This window comes from Scyliorhinus torazame, chromosome 10, assembly GCF_047496885.1.
Source record: "Scyliorhinus torazame isolate Kashiwa2021f chromosome 10, sScyTor2.1, whole genome shotgun sequence".
Taxonomy (NCBI): domain Eukaryota; kingdom Metazoa; phylum Chordata; class Chondrichthyes; order Carcharhiniformes; family Scyliorhinidae; genus Scyliorhinus; species Scyliorhinus torazame.
In genome coordinates, this window is record NC_092716.1 from 104804255 (window position 1) to 104820291 (window position 16037).

The following is a 16037-nucleotide window of genomic DNA, read 5'->3' on the forward strand; positions in this document are numbered from 1 at the left end:
GGAAACTGGTATAAGTGGGTCTTTTTCAGGTTGTCAAGATGCAATGAGTGGTGTGTTATAGGGATCAGTGCTGAAACCGCAACTTTCAATTTATAAGTGACTTGGACGAAGGAACCAAAGGTGCACTTGATAGATTGGAAGGCAAGTTGTGAAAAGGACATATGGAGGCTACAAAGGTATAGATAGATTAAACGAGTGGGCAAAAATATGGCAAATGGAGTATAATGTGGGTAAATGTTCTGAACCGTGAGAAATTGCAAAGCTCCAATTCGGCAGGATTGGGGTATTCTAGTGTAGGAATAACTGCTGCAGGAATCCCAAAAGGCTAGTATGCAGGTACTGCGAGTTATTAGAAAAGCTAATAGAATGTTCTTTTAAGGGGTAAAATTGAACACAAATAGTGTATATGCGTCAGTTATACAAGGCATTTGTGAGACCATATCTGGATTACTGTGTACAGTATTGGTCTCCTTATTAAAGGAAGGATATGAATGCATTAGAAACAATTACAAGAAGATTTACTACACTAATAACCTGGAATGTGTGCATTGCCTTGGGAGGAAAGATAGGCTGGCCTTGTATGCACTGGAGTTTAAAAGAGTAAGAGGTGACTTGATTGAAACATAAAAGATCCTGAGGGCTCTTGATAGGGTGGATGTTGAAAGGATGTTTCCTCTTTTGGGAGAAATTAGATCTAGGGGGCACATTAAAAATAAGGAGTCACTCTTAAGACCGTTGAGGAGAATTTGCTTTTGAGGGTCATGGTTTTCTGGAACTATATTACTTTTGAAGTAGATAGGTTATTGGGGTAGCTGGGAATGTGAAGTTGAGGTTACAATCAGATCAGCCAAGATCTGATTAAATAGCAGAACAGGGGCCAAGTGGCCTATTCCTCCTCAATTGTATGTTTTATGCAAGACCCAAAGGCGAAATTAGTGCGTAACAAAGTTTCTATTTGAATTTTAGCGTTGTCTATACTGGAGTTAACTTTTGTTGTGTGGTTCCAAAAGTGCCACTGGTAACTTTCCAAAATTTGAATTTTTCATGACATCCTAAACAATCATCAGAACAACCAACCATGGAGATCACTGCTGTAAAACATGATTGTATACTTGCATCTATCTGTATATTGTTGCTAACTTTCTCCTTGGTTCAATTGCTCTGTTTTATTACCTTTGCTCTCGAGTCGCCAGGTATCTTTATGATACCGCCACAAGGTTCAAGTCAGAGTAATGATCAATAACCCAATACACCGATTAGTAAGATTTAAATCAAAGCACATTTATTATACACCGTAATCGCTACTCATGCACAAATTCTACGTCTAAGCTACTTCTACAACTAACAGGCCTGTACTTAACTTCAGACTGGCCCACCAGGTCAGGGGAACAAATGGCCTTTTGCTCGGGTCCTGAGTCTGCGGGATTCGAAGTTGGTACGGATTGGTAGCTAGGAGCGCCTATCTCGTAGCGAGCGTTGAATTAAGACTTACTCCTGTCGGTCGTCACTGCACCGGTCACAGTCAATGTTGCTTCGTGGTGCTGGGTGACCCAGGCAGGATGCAGAGGTGAAGAAGAGAGCGATTTGAACTTGGGGCTTAACTCTTATAGTCCCCAGGGGCTTCCCGCCTTTCGGGGCGGACCCTGTACTTGGTCCCAAGTGATTGGACTTTGCCCCAATCGCTTGGTTCGATTTTCTCCAATACTGGAGCGGTTCCCTGATCGATGGGCGGTCTAGAGGTGCTCGTTCACCTCCTGTGTGTTGGCTCCTGTTGGTGCCGAGGAGTCTGGCTTTGCTTTATGTGTCCAAAATGTTACTTATTGTTCCCGGGGATTGCTCATCAGTATGCAGATGGCTGTTACTTTGTTATGCTGATGGTCGCTGGTATCGATGTTGTCTGGCCTGTGCAGAGGTAAATACACAACAAACCTGCAGCTGCTGGTTTCTGTCTTGTTGGCTGACTTTCCCATCAGCCTTTGCCGTTCGCCATTTTAAATCGGGAGTTGGCCAATTTAGGTGGATACACTCCCTCCTTGTGATCCTAATGCGAAGCGTGAAGGATCACATAACTATGTTGCTTTCCATTCCCTGACCTGGGGGGCACTTCTTTCATGGCCTCTACACTGACCATAACTATGCAAAAAAATTTTAACTGACAATTCTAAGGGGCGCTATGTCAAACAAGGACATGCATTACAAAACAAAAAGATTGGGAACCTCTAACTATTCTTAATACACTACACTCACTTAAACATTTCATCACTCTAACTTCCTCGACCATACAAACAAAATCATAGCAGTTTATACATGTTTTTCCTGGCTTGGCAGTCAAGCTCAGGATTGTACAATTGCTCATTAACATTTCTTTACATTTCTTTATTTACAATAAAACCGCAAATGAATGCTCTTTATTATAGATCGCGGGGGTCTGGTCGTATCCGAAGATAGGGGATCTGATCCTGTATACCGGGGTGCGAGCGTGGTAGGGTCTCCTTCTCCATTTTCTTTGACGCATAGTCTGCACGATGCAGCAGAGTATCGCCAATACCAATAAGGATTCTATTACATAGGACAGGGAGTACCAGGTTATAAACCTGGCACACCAAGATGGTGTGGTGTCGCTGGTGACTGGGCTCTGGGTACTGTGGGGAAGTGAAACATTAATGGCTGGGGGGCTTGAGATCATGGGGTTCGCGTTCACGCGCAACCAAATGTCCATTGTGATGATGAACCATCCGAAGGAAGTCCTCATGGTGCGTCTTTCCCTTCTCTTCTCTTCTCCGGTCCTGGAGCTTCTGGAGTTCTGTGGAATCAAGCATACTGTCTGTAACTATCTTGGTTTAACATCTCGTATGATAGCCTGTCTGTCCTTTAGTGCCAATTACTCCCTTTATAATTGGTCACTGTGTGACTCCCTCATTTTCTTTTCTCCAAAAACCGAATTTTAGGACAAGACACTCTTTCAAATAATGAACCAGTGCGAGCCACCATCCAAATGTTTCAGGATGTAAATAGCATGTGGTTGGCAACCTAAGGGTTACCTGAAACAAAACACAACTTTTTGAACTAAAATTTCCAAAATGAGGTGCGTATGGGCCGCGACGGGTAAGAGTTGGATGGAGTCCCCGGGTAGGACAGCTACCAATGCGGTGTCTCTCCTACCCGAGCGTAGTCGACCACAGGGGGGTTCCCAGGCAGGGTGGGTCCCAAGTCGTTTCTCCACGGGCAAGAAATGTAGTCATCGTGGGAGGCTGCCGTATTGGTTCCTTCCTTGAACCAGAAGAGCAGTTATGAACGGGGGTCTGTGGTATCTGTCGACAGACGAGTTCCGTTGAACTGGCGTCTGGGACCTTTGCAAGTCTCTGTGGGCAAGTCCTCAGAGGTTTCTACTGAAAAGGTGTGGGGCCGTGGTAAAAAACATTTGCAGTCTGACAAACAACATTTAACAAACTTACAAACAACATAAAACATGCTGCAGGTTCCATCAGAAAGGACACCGTTTCTCCCAAGCAGTTCCTTTTAAAACATCATCTGGACACCTCAGTTATCGGTTGTGAACAGGGTCGCAAAGGGGTTCTCGTTCTGGGAGTCAGACTCAAGGTCGTCATCTTCTCCCGGGTGCCAAACTCTTGAATGTATTAAGGTTGATAGGGCTGCATGGTGTGATTTGGGGTCACTCTCGTCGTTTCGGACGAGTCTGTATGAGTTGTCTCTGTGCCAATAGGTGGTGTCTAGTTGTGTGGGGACGGAATCGGAGTCGTCCGTGGAGTTCGGTGGTGGGGTTTGTTCAGGAAAGTGATCATGAAGGGATCACTCGGATCGTAGTCGGATTCGCTGGGTGTGGGTCCTGTTGCATGGGGATAGTAGGGAGGCGTGCTGTGGCTATCGTCCGAGTCACAGTCGCTGTCTCTGCTGCTGCAGTCGGTGGGCGTTCCAGGGCGGAGTGTATATTTAGGGGGTGGAGTCAAGGTCGAGTCCGTGGCTGGGCTGGATGTGTTGGGGATGGTAGGGTTACGTTGGCTGTGGGCGGGGTGTGGTGTGCTGCGTCGAGCATGACGTGGTGTGAGTGGTTAGACTGTGTTCCATATGCCTTCAGCTGGTTGATATGGAACCACGCAGTCTTTCCGTTGGGATACTTTATCTTGTAGACGGAAGGGCTTACTTTGTCCGCAATGGAGTACGGATCCGAGTACTTAGGTGACAGGAATGTGCTGGGGTTGTATACGGAGAGCATGACTTGCTGTCCTATACTGTACTCAGTTGCATGCACTGTCTTGTCGAAACAAGCCTTGCTCTGTTTCTTTCTGGTGCCCAATTTTACTGCGGCTGCTAGCTGAGCCGTTTTAACATTTTCCACTAATTGCTCTACTGCTTTCTTGTGTGTGAGGGCCGTCACCTCTGGGCTGGTCAAGTCTAAACCTAATAAAAATTCTGTGCCTTTCATGGGGCCTCCGGTCATGAGGGCGTGTGGGGTGTAACCTGTGGAAGTTGAAACTGTATTACGCAAAAACATCAGCGCAAAAGGGAGGACTGAGTCCCAAGTGGTGTTGTTTTGCTGGACCATTTTTCTGAGGGTGGATTTTAGGGGCCGATTCATGCGCTCCACGATACCACTTGACTGTGGGTGGTATGCTATGTGGAATTTTTGAGTGATGCCAAATATCGTGAGGACATTCTGCATGACACGTCCCGTAAAATGGGTACCTTGGTCGGATTCAATGCTGCGGGGGAGTCCCCATCTTGTAAAGATGTGGTGGGTCAAAATCTTGGCTGTGGTTTTTGCAGTGTTTGTTCGGGCTGGGAATGCTTCCACCCATTTCGTAAACGTGCCTATCACCACTAGTACATATTTATAGCCATTCCTGCAAGGGGGCAATGGTCCTATAAAATCAATCTGAAGGTTAGTCCAGGGGCCATTAACGGGTCGGGTGTGGCTGAGTTGAGCCTTTTTGGCATATCTGTCCGGATTATTCTGGGCGCAGATAAGACAATTCTCGATGTAGTGATTAACATCGTCCTTTAAATTCGGCCACCAACAAAGCTGCATGAGGTGGGCTGTAGTGGGATCGATTCCCTGATGTCCATGACTGTCATGGAATAAACAAATCAGTTGATTCCTGTCCTGTTCAGGAACCACATAAAGGGTGTCTTTTAACACCACACCGTCATGTGTGGTCAGAGCATTTTTAAATCTCTCGTAGGGTGCTGGATATTTTCCTTTTACAATCTTCCTGAGAATGCTGTCCTGCTTCTGGGCCTCCACTAGATCCTCGATCCTAGTCTGTGAGACCTTTACTGCATTCACTGGTGCGCTTTCAGGGGGTGTCCAAAGTTATCCGTGCCTGGAACCTGCTTTAGCCAGTGGGTCGGCTTTCACATTTCCAGGGGAGGAGGAACGATGGTGACTTCTAACTTTGACAAGACCAAAAGTCCTGTTCTGTGCTCTCTCTAAAATGTGACGGAGCAATGGGGCTGAGGGGAGGGGTTATCCGTCTGCGGAAACAAATCCTCTTGCTTTCCGCAGGGGCAGGAATTCCGTGAGGCTGTTGCAGACATAGAGGCTGTCCGAGTATATGTCTGCTGGGCTGGGGAAGGAATCTGGGTGTTCCACTATATATGCGATGGCCGCAAGCTCTGCTGCCTGCGCGCCTAAGTGGCCTGGAAGTTTTAATGATATTTCCTCTAGGGCGCGTCCCTGCGCGTCCTCGACATAAATACCGCAACCTGTTAGGCGCTTCCCATCCAATACTATGGAAGATCCATCCACATAGATCTTTATGGGCTCACAAGTGTTTGTGTGCTGAGGGCTCTGGGTTGAACTCCCTAACTTTCTGGGGGGTGTTTTAGCAATAAAGGGGCCTGTGTTGTGGTGTGGAGAGATAATTTCACATTCATGGGGGGTTCCGGGGTACTGTAAGTTGTCAGCTAAAAAGATGTGCGTCATTGTCCATTTAACAGTGATGTCCCGTCCCTGCAAGAGAAGGGTCCATCTAGCTGCTCTAATCTGGCTTACTGTACTATCCTTGAGTCGTCCGTCCAGTAAAAGTTGGGGAGGGGGTGTTCGGGGAGAATTGTGATGGGGTTCAGTCACGGTAATATACAAAAAATACTGGACTGCCCAGAATACTGCGAGCAGGTGCCTCTCACAGGCTGAAAATCCCTGCTCCACAGCATCTAAAATTCTGGAGGCGTAAGCTACGGGCCTTAACTGGTCGTGCCGTTCCTGGAGGAGCACGGCCGGAAGGGTGCGGTCTGTGGTCGCTACCTCTATGGCGTAAGGGGAAAGCGGGTCTGGAACTTGTAGTGCGGATGCTGCTATGAGTGCCTGTTTTAAAGAGTCCACAGCATCCGTATGCTGCGGAAGCCATTCCCAGGGGGCTCCTTTCTTTAGGAGGTCTGAGCGGGGTGCTTCCTTGCTGGCGAAATCGTCAATGTGGTTTCGGCAGTAGCCAACCAGTCTTAAAAATGACCGGGGGGCTGAAACGTTCTGGGGAAGGGGCAATTTAGCGATCGAGTCAATCCTTTTATGCTCGATCTCACGTTTACCATGTGTGATAATTGTTCCCAAATATATCACCTTTTCTTCCAAAATCTGGGCCTTTTTGGGGTTGACTTTACAACCGATTGAGTGTAAGAGTTCCAGGAGTTCGGACAGAAGCTCCATGTGCTCTTCCTTGGTGTCTGTCTGCAGTAGTAGGTCGTCTACATACTGAACCAGACATTCGGGGCGAGAGAATTTGGCTAAACCATTTGCCAGCTGGCGGAGGAAAATGGAGGGGGAGTTGTGGAATCCTTGTGGCAGGAATGTCCACTGCTGATTTTTAAAGGTGAAGGCAAATTTGTACTGGCATGCCTTTGCCAATGGAATGGACCAGAAGCCATTACTGACGTCCAAAACCGTAAAGAATTGGGAATTGAGTCCCTGCTTGAGCATGGTCTCAGGACTTGTTGCGACTGTGGGGGCTGCTGCGGGGGTGATTTTGTTGAGTTCCTGGTATTCGATGGTCAGTCGCCATGATCCATCGGGCTTTCTCACTGGCCAAATCGGGGTATTATTAGTGGAGGCTACTGATCTAAGTACGCCCTGCTCTAATAGGCTTTCTATTACCGTTGAGATGTCTCCCTCTGCCTCTTGGGGAAATCCATACTGTTTTTGGGGTCTAGGGTCAGGTCCTGTTATTTGTACGGAGCCAGTCATCCGTCCACAGTCGTGCTTGTGGGTCGCGAATGCTGCCCTGTTCATTTGCAGAACTGCCCTAACCTGCTTGTCCGTACTAAGCGTGGCCGGGTTGAACCAAAATTCGCCTACTGTACTAATTTTGTTTGTGTATTCTATGTTGAGCGTTGAGGGGGCTCTTGCAGACTTTGCCATTTTCCAGACACACTGGTTGACTGGATCAAATGATAAGTTGTGGGAATTCATAAAATTGATTCCCAGAATGTGTTCTGCTGTGTGGGGCAGGTCAACTAAAACTATAGGGTGCTTGGTGGTGATGTTACCGATTTGAATGGGTACAGGGGCTGTGATGTGTCCCTGCTGTGAGTGGCCTGTAAAGCCGCTGAGGGTGATAGTGGCTGTAGTGGGCCACGTGTCCTTTTGGAACATGGTGGAGGAATTTAATGTGGTGCGGGACCCTCCTGTGTCCCAGAGAAATTCGATGGGCTGTCCCCGAATTTTCGCTGCAACTACCGGTCGTCTGGACGTATCCCAAAGGATGTCGCAGACCCAACTGGGGGAGCCCGTACACAGTCAGTCCGTTCCGGTCAGGTCTGTCTGATCTGAACGGGTGCTCACACTATGTATGGGCTCTATCTTCTTCTTACTCAGAGTGCCCGTCTGCTGGGCTCACTGTGGCTTTCTAGGGGCATTGCACTCTCTTGCGAAGTGTCCCAACTGTCCACAGCTGTAACACTCCTGTGACTTGGGTGGGGGGCTGATCTTTCCTTAATTCACCCATACGGGGTTCTGGTGGGGTGTAACTGCCTGTATATCTGCGGCGGCCTGCTTTTCCTCTGGATTCTTGACTGCGGGTTTGCTTTGTATAGATTGCTCCCAAGCGCGGGACAATCTTTTCACTACCCACTTATTGTTATGGGCCTCCTCTGAGGGATCATAACTCGCGCAAGCTTTCTGTCCTGTTTCTGTGGCATGGGAGATAAGGGTGCGGGTCCATTTGGCCATGTTGTCTGGGGACAAATGGGCACGGTCTAAGTCTACAAAGACCGCTGCAAAGTGGATCCACAGGCGCTGTGGGGTGCTCGGATTTCTTTTGCCTGCATTTGTTGAGGCCATCTACGGGGTCACCCCCGTTATACCCGATCGCATCCAGGATCGCGGTATGCATTTCTGCAAGGGTGCCTCCTCCTACATTCTGTGGGTCGGGAAGGGCTGCTGCTACTGAAGGGTCTAAACTTAAAACTGTGAGCTTTACAAGCTCTCGCTCATCCAGGCCGTACATGGTCGGCTGATGCTTGACTGTGGCAAAGAAATGGTGGGGGTCTGAGGTGGGATGAACGGTGTGATCTTATCGCACGCGTCCCGTAATTGGGTCACTGTTAAGGGGGTGGAGTATAGAAATTCTGCATCGTCCGATGTGGCTGTGCGATGGGTGGTGACTGGGTTCATTGGAGCCTGAACTATCTGCTCTGTGGGGGTTGGGGCACTTTCCTCTTTTGTGGCTTTCCCTGCGCACATGTTCCCTGAACATATCTCTGCGCTGTTTCATTCAATTCTTCCCAATCAGGGCCGTCTTCCTGATCTAATTTCGCTACAAAGGTTTCCTGGAAGCCTTTCTGAACTGAAAGCAGCGATTGCAGCTTTGCAATCTGCTTCCGGCACTTTGCGTGATCTAGTGTGCTTTGTCTTTGTTCTGTGGTGGCAGCATGGAGTGCTCTTAATGCTGCCTTTAGATCGCTGCACTGTCTCTGCAACGCTTCTACCTGCTTTTCTGTTTCTTCAACGTACCAGTACTGCACATTGCATGTCCTGATAGGCCTTTTCATATTGAGACTGGAAGCTGCTCAACTGCGCCAGACAAGAAGACTGGTGTGCCCTTTTGGCATCCTCCATCTTTTGCTGCCAATTTCCTTCTCGATTCTAAATTCTCCTTTTCTACCTCGCTTACATCGACCTTACTCATTCGATGTATGCCCTCAACTTCTTTCCGGAGCGTCCTAACGACCTCCTCTGTGCCTCGCAATTGTGCCAAGCAGGACACGATTGCCATCGGCTTGCGAGCTTTCCCTAAGCTCTTTTTGTGGATCCCGCTCAGGTTCTCCCACCAAGTATGCCCTATACTCCCGGGGCCTGATTCCTCATTGTCACAGAATTCATTCCAAAGGGGCCATCCTTTCCCTTTGAAATATTTCCTGATCTCTTCCTCCCAAATGAGACATTGTCCCACTCTACTGCTGCTGGTCGCTGCGACCGCAAATTCCTCTGGGTTCATTAGGTGCTGCATTGCCATCTTTTCTATCCGAATGCTGCTCTTCAAATTTGGGACAGGGGTATTAAGGCGGTGCTGTAAATACGGGTACGGCTTTCGCTACTTTCCGATATACAAACTCCCGATAGTTTTGTCGCAACAAATATCTATCAGTTTTACCTTATCGCCCTGTTAGTTACGCATGCATACACACACTTCCGAATTATGAGTATTGATCAGAACTGCTTGAACACTTGTGGTTTTCTTTTCCCAATTGGATCTCTAATTCAAATTCTTGGGATCTCCCGGAGTGGATTTGCCACTTCTAGATCGGGTCACACCAGAGTCTCCAAATAATGTTGCTAACTTTCTGCTTGGTTCAATTGCTCTGTTTTATTACCTTTGCTCTCAAGTCGCCAGGTATCTTTCTGATACTGCCACGAGGTTCGGGTCCGAGTAATGATCAATAACCCAATACACCGATTAGTAAGATTTAAATCAAAGCACATTTATTATACACCGTAATCACTACTCATGCACAAATTCTACGTCTAAGCTACTTCTACAACTAACAGGCCTATACTTAGCTTCAGACTGGCCCACCAGGTCAGGGGAATAAATGGCCTTTCGTTCGGGTTCTGAGTCTGCGGGATTCGAAGTTGGTACGGATTGGTAGCTAGGAGCGCCTATCTCGTAGCGAGCGTTGAATTAAGACTTACTCCTGTCGGTCGTCACTGCACCGGTCACGGTCAATGTTGCTTTGTGGTGCTGGGTGACCCGGGCAGGACGCAGAGGTGAAGAAGAGAGCGATTTGAACTTGGGGCTTAACTCTTATAGTCCCCAGGGACATCCTGCCTTTCGGGGCGGACCCGCTTGCACTGGTTCGATTTCTCCAATACTGGAGCGGTTCCCTGATCGATGGGCGGTCTTGAGGTGCTCATTCACCTCCTTTGTGTTGGCTCCTGTTGGCGCCGAGGAGTCTGGCTTTGCTTTATGTGTCCAAAATGTTACTTATTGTTCCCGGGGATTGCTCATCAGTATGCAGATGGCTGTTACTTTGTTATGCTGATGGTCGCTGGTATCGATGTTGTCTGGCCTTTGCAGAGGTAAATACACAGCAAACCTGCAGCTGCTGGTTTCTGTCTTGCTGGCTAACTTTCCCATCAGCCTTTGCCGTTCGCCATTTTAAATCGGGAGTTGGCCAATTTCGGTGGCTACAATATCCCAAGACCAGTCAGATGGGATTCAGGCAGGAATCCTAGAAGATGTGGCTCTCGAGGCCACTGACCCCGCGGCTTAATAGTTTAATAAAAGAAAAATACTGCAGATGCTGGAAATACTCATCAAGCCTGGCAGCATCTTTTAAATCTTTTTTAATTTTTCCAATTAAGGGGCAATTTAGCGTGGCCAATCCAACCACCCTGCACATCTTTGGGTTGTGGCAAACACTGGGAAATGTGCAAACTCCACAAGGACATTGACCTGAGGCTGGTATTGAACCCCAGTCCTTGGCACCATGAGGCAGCAGTGCTAACCACTGCACCACTGCTGGCCTGGCAGCATCTTGAAGAGAGAAACTTGGTTAACACTTCAAACCATATTCAACTTGAAACAAACTCTAATTAGTCCCCTGTGCCGGCTGATATGAATTAACTCCATACCTTTTAAGTATTCAGTATGCGGTTTCCACATCTGCATAGGTTGGTGTAACAGTAGTTGAGCACATCTTCATAATATACAAAATTAAAGTGTTACCGAAAGTATGATGCATTTTTCTGAGAAATGATAATGGTTCAAGATTTGCCTTTTTGCTAAGGTTTTCTCTTTTTTTTTTTCAAAAAACCTTAATGGGGTTACAGCTTTAGAATGGAGCACAGACCTTTTTTTTAATTGACTGGGTTGCAGCTCCAATGTTCCCTTTGTATAAATTGTGAGGTATACATGGCATGAATCAGTTATTGTTTTTGAAATGTCGGTGGTGCTTGTCAGCTCTGAGCATTTGAAAAGCTAGTGTTAAAGCACTAACACAATTTTGTTTTGTCCAGAAACCAATTGGGTGTATTGATCTGGCCAGCTGTACCAAAGACAAAATTGAACCTGCCAGCCGTGAGTTCTGTTCCCGGCCTAAAACATTAGAATTGATCACAGTGCGGCCACAGTGCAACGATGATAGTGACACACTCGTCGTTACGTGTCGAAACAAAATGTGCTTTACCAAGTAAGTCTCATTGCCTCTGGTACATTTTAATTGGTATGAAAATGTAGTCTATGCTTAATTACTTTCAAGTGAGCCAGTGTTTCTTTGACTTCCAGTTTTCTAAACTCTTCAAGCACTAATTCCCTGGAGTCTCTTTAATGGTGCAGTGATTCATTGGCCTCTTAATCTGGTATCTGATTCTGTGTTTTCATTTAACGGAAGAAAGAAAATACTTCTGATGCCTTATGTCTTCAACATCTTGGAGGATGTGTTTGAGTACAATAACTTGGTTGACCGTGTAGTACAGAGGAAGTGCTCCATTGATAAGGAGTTCAACCTTTCTTTCAGTTGAGATGTTAAACCTAGGCTCTATGCCTGTAAAAGAGTTATGGCAGTATTTGATAGAGTAAGGAGTTCCTCAGTTGTCCCAGGAAAACCTTTATCCTTCAATCTACATCACCAAAATAGAACTTGTGACATATTGTGTGGGCAAAATAGCTACATTTAACAGCAAACCCGTTTACTTTTGAAACATGAAATGCTTGACTGGCTGGTGCAATATGAATCCAAGTTCCATTTTATTTTACTTGCTGTTGTGCGATCAAAAGGGTCAGCACGGTAGCATTGTGGATAGCACAATTGCTTCACAGCTCCAGGGTCCCAGGTTCGATTCCGGCTTGGGTCACTGTCTGCACATCCTCCCCGTGTGTGCGTGGGTTTCCTCCGGGTGCTCCGGTTTCCTCCCACAGTCCAAAGATGTGCAGGTTAGGTGGATTGGCCATGATAAATTGCCCTTCGTGTCCAAAATTGCCCTTAGTGTTGAGTGGGGTTACTGGGTTATGGGGATAGGGTGGAGGTGTTGACCTTGGGTAGGGTGCTCTTTCCAAGAGCCGGTGCAGACTCGATGGGCCGAATGGCCTCCTTCAGCACTGTAAATTCTATGATTCTATGAAAACAGGCCCTTCCGCCCAACTGATCTATGCCGCCCAGTTTTTGTATTTTTATACAATTAGTTGTGATCTCTAACATGTACTGTGTGGACACAGTAGCAGCAGCAGATTCAGTATTTTTCATAAATTGGATCAAAACGTCAAAATATTTGCAGATAGGAACCGCAAGTGACTGGGAGTGATTTGGATTGCTCATTTTTTTAAAAAAAGGTCCCAATTATATTTTCCAATTAAGGGGCAATGTTAGCGTGGCCAATCCACCTACCCTGCACATCTTTGCGTTGTGGGAGTGAAACCCACGCAGACATGGGGAGAATGTGCAGACTCCACCCAGTCAGTGACCCGGGGTCGAGATCAAACCTGGGACCTCGGCGCTGTGAGGCAGCAGTGCTAACCACTGCACCACCTTGCCGCCCAAGGATTGGTCTTCAGAGCCAGGAAAGACACCCAATAATTCTATGAAATGAATGTCTATGTGTATTATGCTTCTTTACAGCAAAAGCTTTCTCTTCCTGTCAGCACGTCCAAGTAAGCTCTTCTCCCAGGCGCACAAAGTAATTCCGGCGTTAACCACAACCGTTCCCTCGTATTAAGGTTTTTTCCCTTCCACCACCAGTGCACAATATACACGCTCCATTGCAGTAACTCTCCAAACCTCCTCCTGCAACTGTACAGGGCATTGGTGAGATTGCGACAAGTACTGTATGCAGTATTTGACCCCTTGCCTAAGGAGGGGGACATGCTTGCATTGGAAGCAGTTCAGAGATTCACTGGGCGATTCCTGGAATGAAGATGTTGTCTTATGAGGAAAGATTGGGCCTAAACTTGTTAGAGATTAGAAGAATGAAAGGTGATCTGAGTGAAACATGTGTGATTCTGAGGGGGATTTATAGGGTAGATACTGAGAGGATGTTTCTGCATGTGGGGAGTCTAGGAGCACAATTTCAAAATAAGTGGGTCCTATATTTATGACAGATGAGAGTTCTCTTCTGACTCATTAAGCTTTGGAATTCTTTCATTTTGAGCAATAAATAAGAATGCCTTATTTATTGTTGAATTAAATTCTAACTCTGTTGCTGTGCCACTTTGAAAGTACATACAAAAAAACCCCTCTACTTGTAGGATGATCCTGATGCAGTAAAGTTTAAAATTATGGAGCAATTAAATAATTTTAACATGAAATGTTGTGACAATTTCATGTGTAAATGAAACAGGGAACAATAATATAATTGTTGATCCGGTATTTGTGAATTCTTTTGTAGGAACTGGCTGTCGGCTGACACAAAAGAAGAGAGAAACCTGTGGATGGAGAAACTTAACCAGGTTCTGCTCAATCTTGGAACATGGCAACTAACATTACACCCCTCGGAATCCTAGGATGGAATCTGAAGCTGGCTTTGTGGTTATCCAACTTGTCAGAGCAGCTTCTCACCGTGAAGGGAGGGGGAGAAAGTGTTTGACATTGCAGTGCCTTGCGAGTAGTTGCTGACATACACAACCACTGAATTGCTGCTAAGAAAACCCTTGCCTAACCAAAATTAATCAATTGAATATTTTTCTTGAACTTGATTCTTCCCTTCTCCCCCACCATTTTCTTTCCTCTCCTGAAAGTGTTGACCTGTACTAGAATTTGAGGTTACTTTGTGCTTAGTGTTCACTCCATAAGCCTTCTATTTCATTTATTTAGTGGAATGTAGGGAGTATGGTTTGATCTCCCACTGTCCTAGCTGAAATCTGCTAATACAAAGTAACTTTCATTTGTTCTTATGGCAGCAAGCTCACTGTTCCTGGGATTGATCTAATCACTATTTTCATTAACTCTTTAAAAAAAAATATATATATACATATCCTTGAGGATACAGCTTTTAAATTGTGCTAGTACTTGTGTTGACGTTTACTGCTGCAAGTCCTGGAAAAATTGTCTTGTCTTGCTACATTGCTGCCCTGGTTGAGTGATTGGGAGAAGGGAAGGGAAAGGAAAGTTCAAAATGACTATGTAACCACCAGTTAAATTTTCTGCACCTTTCATTAATGCAAGATTACACTATATTTATTGTATATTATATAATCTTTGTGTAACTTGTGTAGTCTTCTACTGTCACTATTACTTGCATATTTTTAACTGTCCTATTCAACTCTTAGAAGTAAAATGGTTCAAAGAATAAATATTTGGATAATTTTGCTTTTATGTTTTACTTATTTTAAATATTGGTTTCAGTTGCCACTTTGCATTTATCTGTACACCCTTATCCATTGACTTTACTTTGAGCTGAGCACATGTTCAGAGTTTTTGATTCGTCAATGCTGGGAACATGAATCTGCTGGCTCAAATTAGAACTTTGTTTTTACAAAGTTTTACATCAAAAGAAAAAAGCCACAAGTACAACACAAAACAAAAGTCATTACAAGCATAGGAACAAATAACTGCGGATTATCCCCAAACTGTTCCCGTCTGCACCAAACAGGATGCAGGCAGCAGCACTGACCTATATCATACCTATAGCTTTCGGGGGAAAATAAGGGAAGAGAACATCCGAGCCCATATTACAATCAAAGCCCTCTCCTTTTTCTTCCCAGATTCAATTTCTTCACTTCTATTTGTAATTGAGTTCTCGTTATTACTTTTTTTTAATAAACATTTTATTGAGGTATTTTTGTGGTTTTACAGTGACAACAAAATAAACAATATACATGAATCTATAAACATCACCTTTACTAGCCCCCTACTCTAAGCTAAACTACCCCCCCCCCCCCTCCCCTTCCGCTGATGATTAATTTTCCGCAAATAAGTCGACGAACGGTTGCCACCTCCGGGCGAACCCTAACATTGACCCTCTCAAGGCGAACTTGATTTTTTCCAAACAGAAAGCTAGCTGATTTGTTATGTTGTAGGTGTAACCTAAGCGGCTTCCTTGTGGTGCACTTGACAAACGAAGGTTCAGACGTGGAGATAACTTCAACACATTTATTAAACTATTTACACTTCTTTTTTTTTAAAATAATATTTTATTGAAAATTTTTGGTCAACCAACACAGTACATTGTGCATCCTTTACACAACTTTGTAACAATACAGATAATAATGACCTTTTTTAAATTTAAACAAAAACAACAACAAATAAATAAATATTAAATAACAAAAAATAAAAACTAGCCCTAATTGGCAACTGCCTTGTCTCAGGCCACCCCCCCCCCCCCATCCCTCCCCCCCCCCCCCATCCCTCCCTCCCCCCCTCCCCCCCCATCCCCCCCCCCCCCCCATCCCTCCCCCCCCCCCCCCATCCTCCCCCCCCCCCCCCCATCCCCCCCCCCCCATCCCTCCCCCCCCCCCATCCCTCCCCCCCCCCCATCCCCCCCCTCCCCCCCCCCCCTCCCCCTCCCCCCCCCCCTCCCCCCCCTCCCCCCCCCCCTCCCCCCCCCTCCCCCCCCCCCTCCCTCCCCCCCCTCCCCCCCCCCCCTCCCCCCC

General features: G+C 46.2%; 1 protein-coding gene across 5 annotated transcripts in view; it reads left to right on the forward strand.

The window, feature by feature from the left end:
* Positions 1–14754, forward strand: part of LOC140430827 (anillin-like) — a 131072-nt gene extending 116318 nt beyond the window's left edge. For all 5 annotated transcript variants that reach the window (XM_072518549.1, XM_072518550.1, XM_072518552.1 and 2 more), the window contains 2 exons: positions 11471–11643; positions 13835–14754. In XM_072518549.1, the coding sequence (XP_072374650.1) occupies positions 11471–11643; positions 13835–13949 (288 nt within the window). In that variant the 3' untranslated portion in view covers positions 13950–14754. The remainder of the gene's footprint in view (positions 1–11470; positions 11644–13834) is intronic.
* Positions 14755–16037: the final 1283 nt, after the last annotated feature.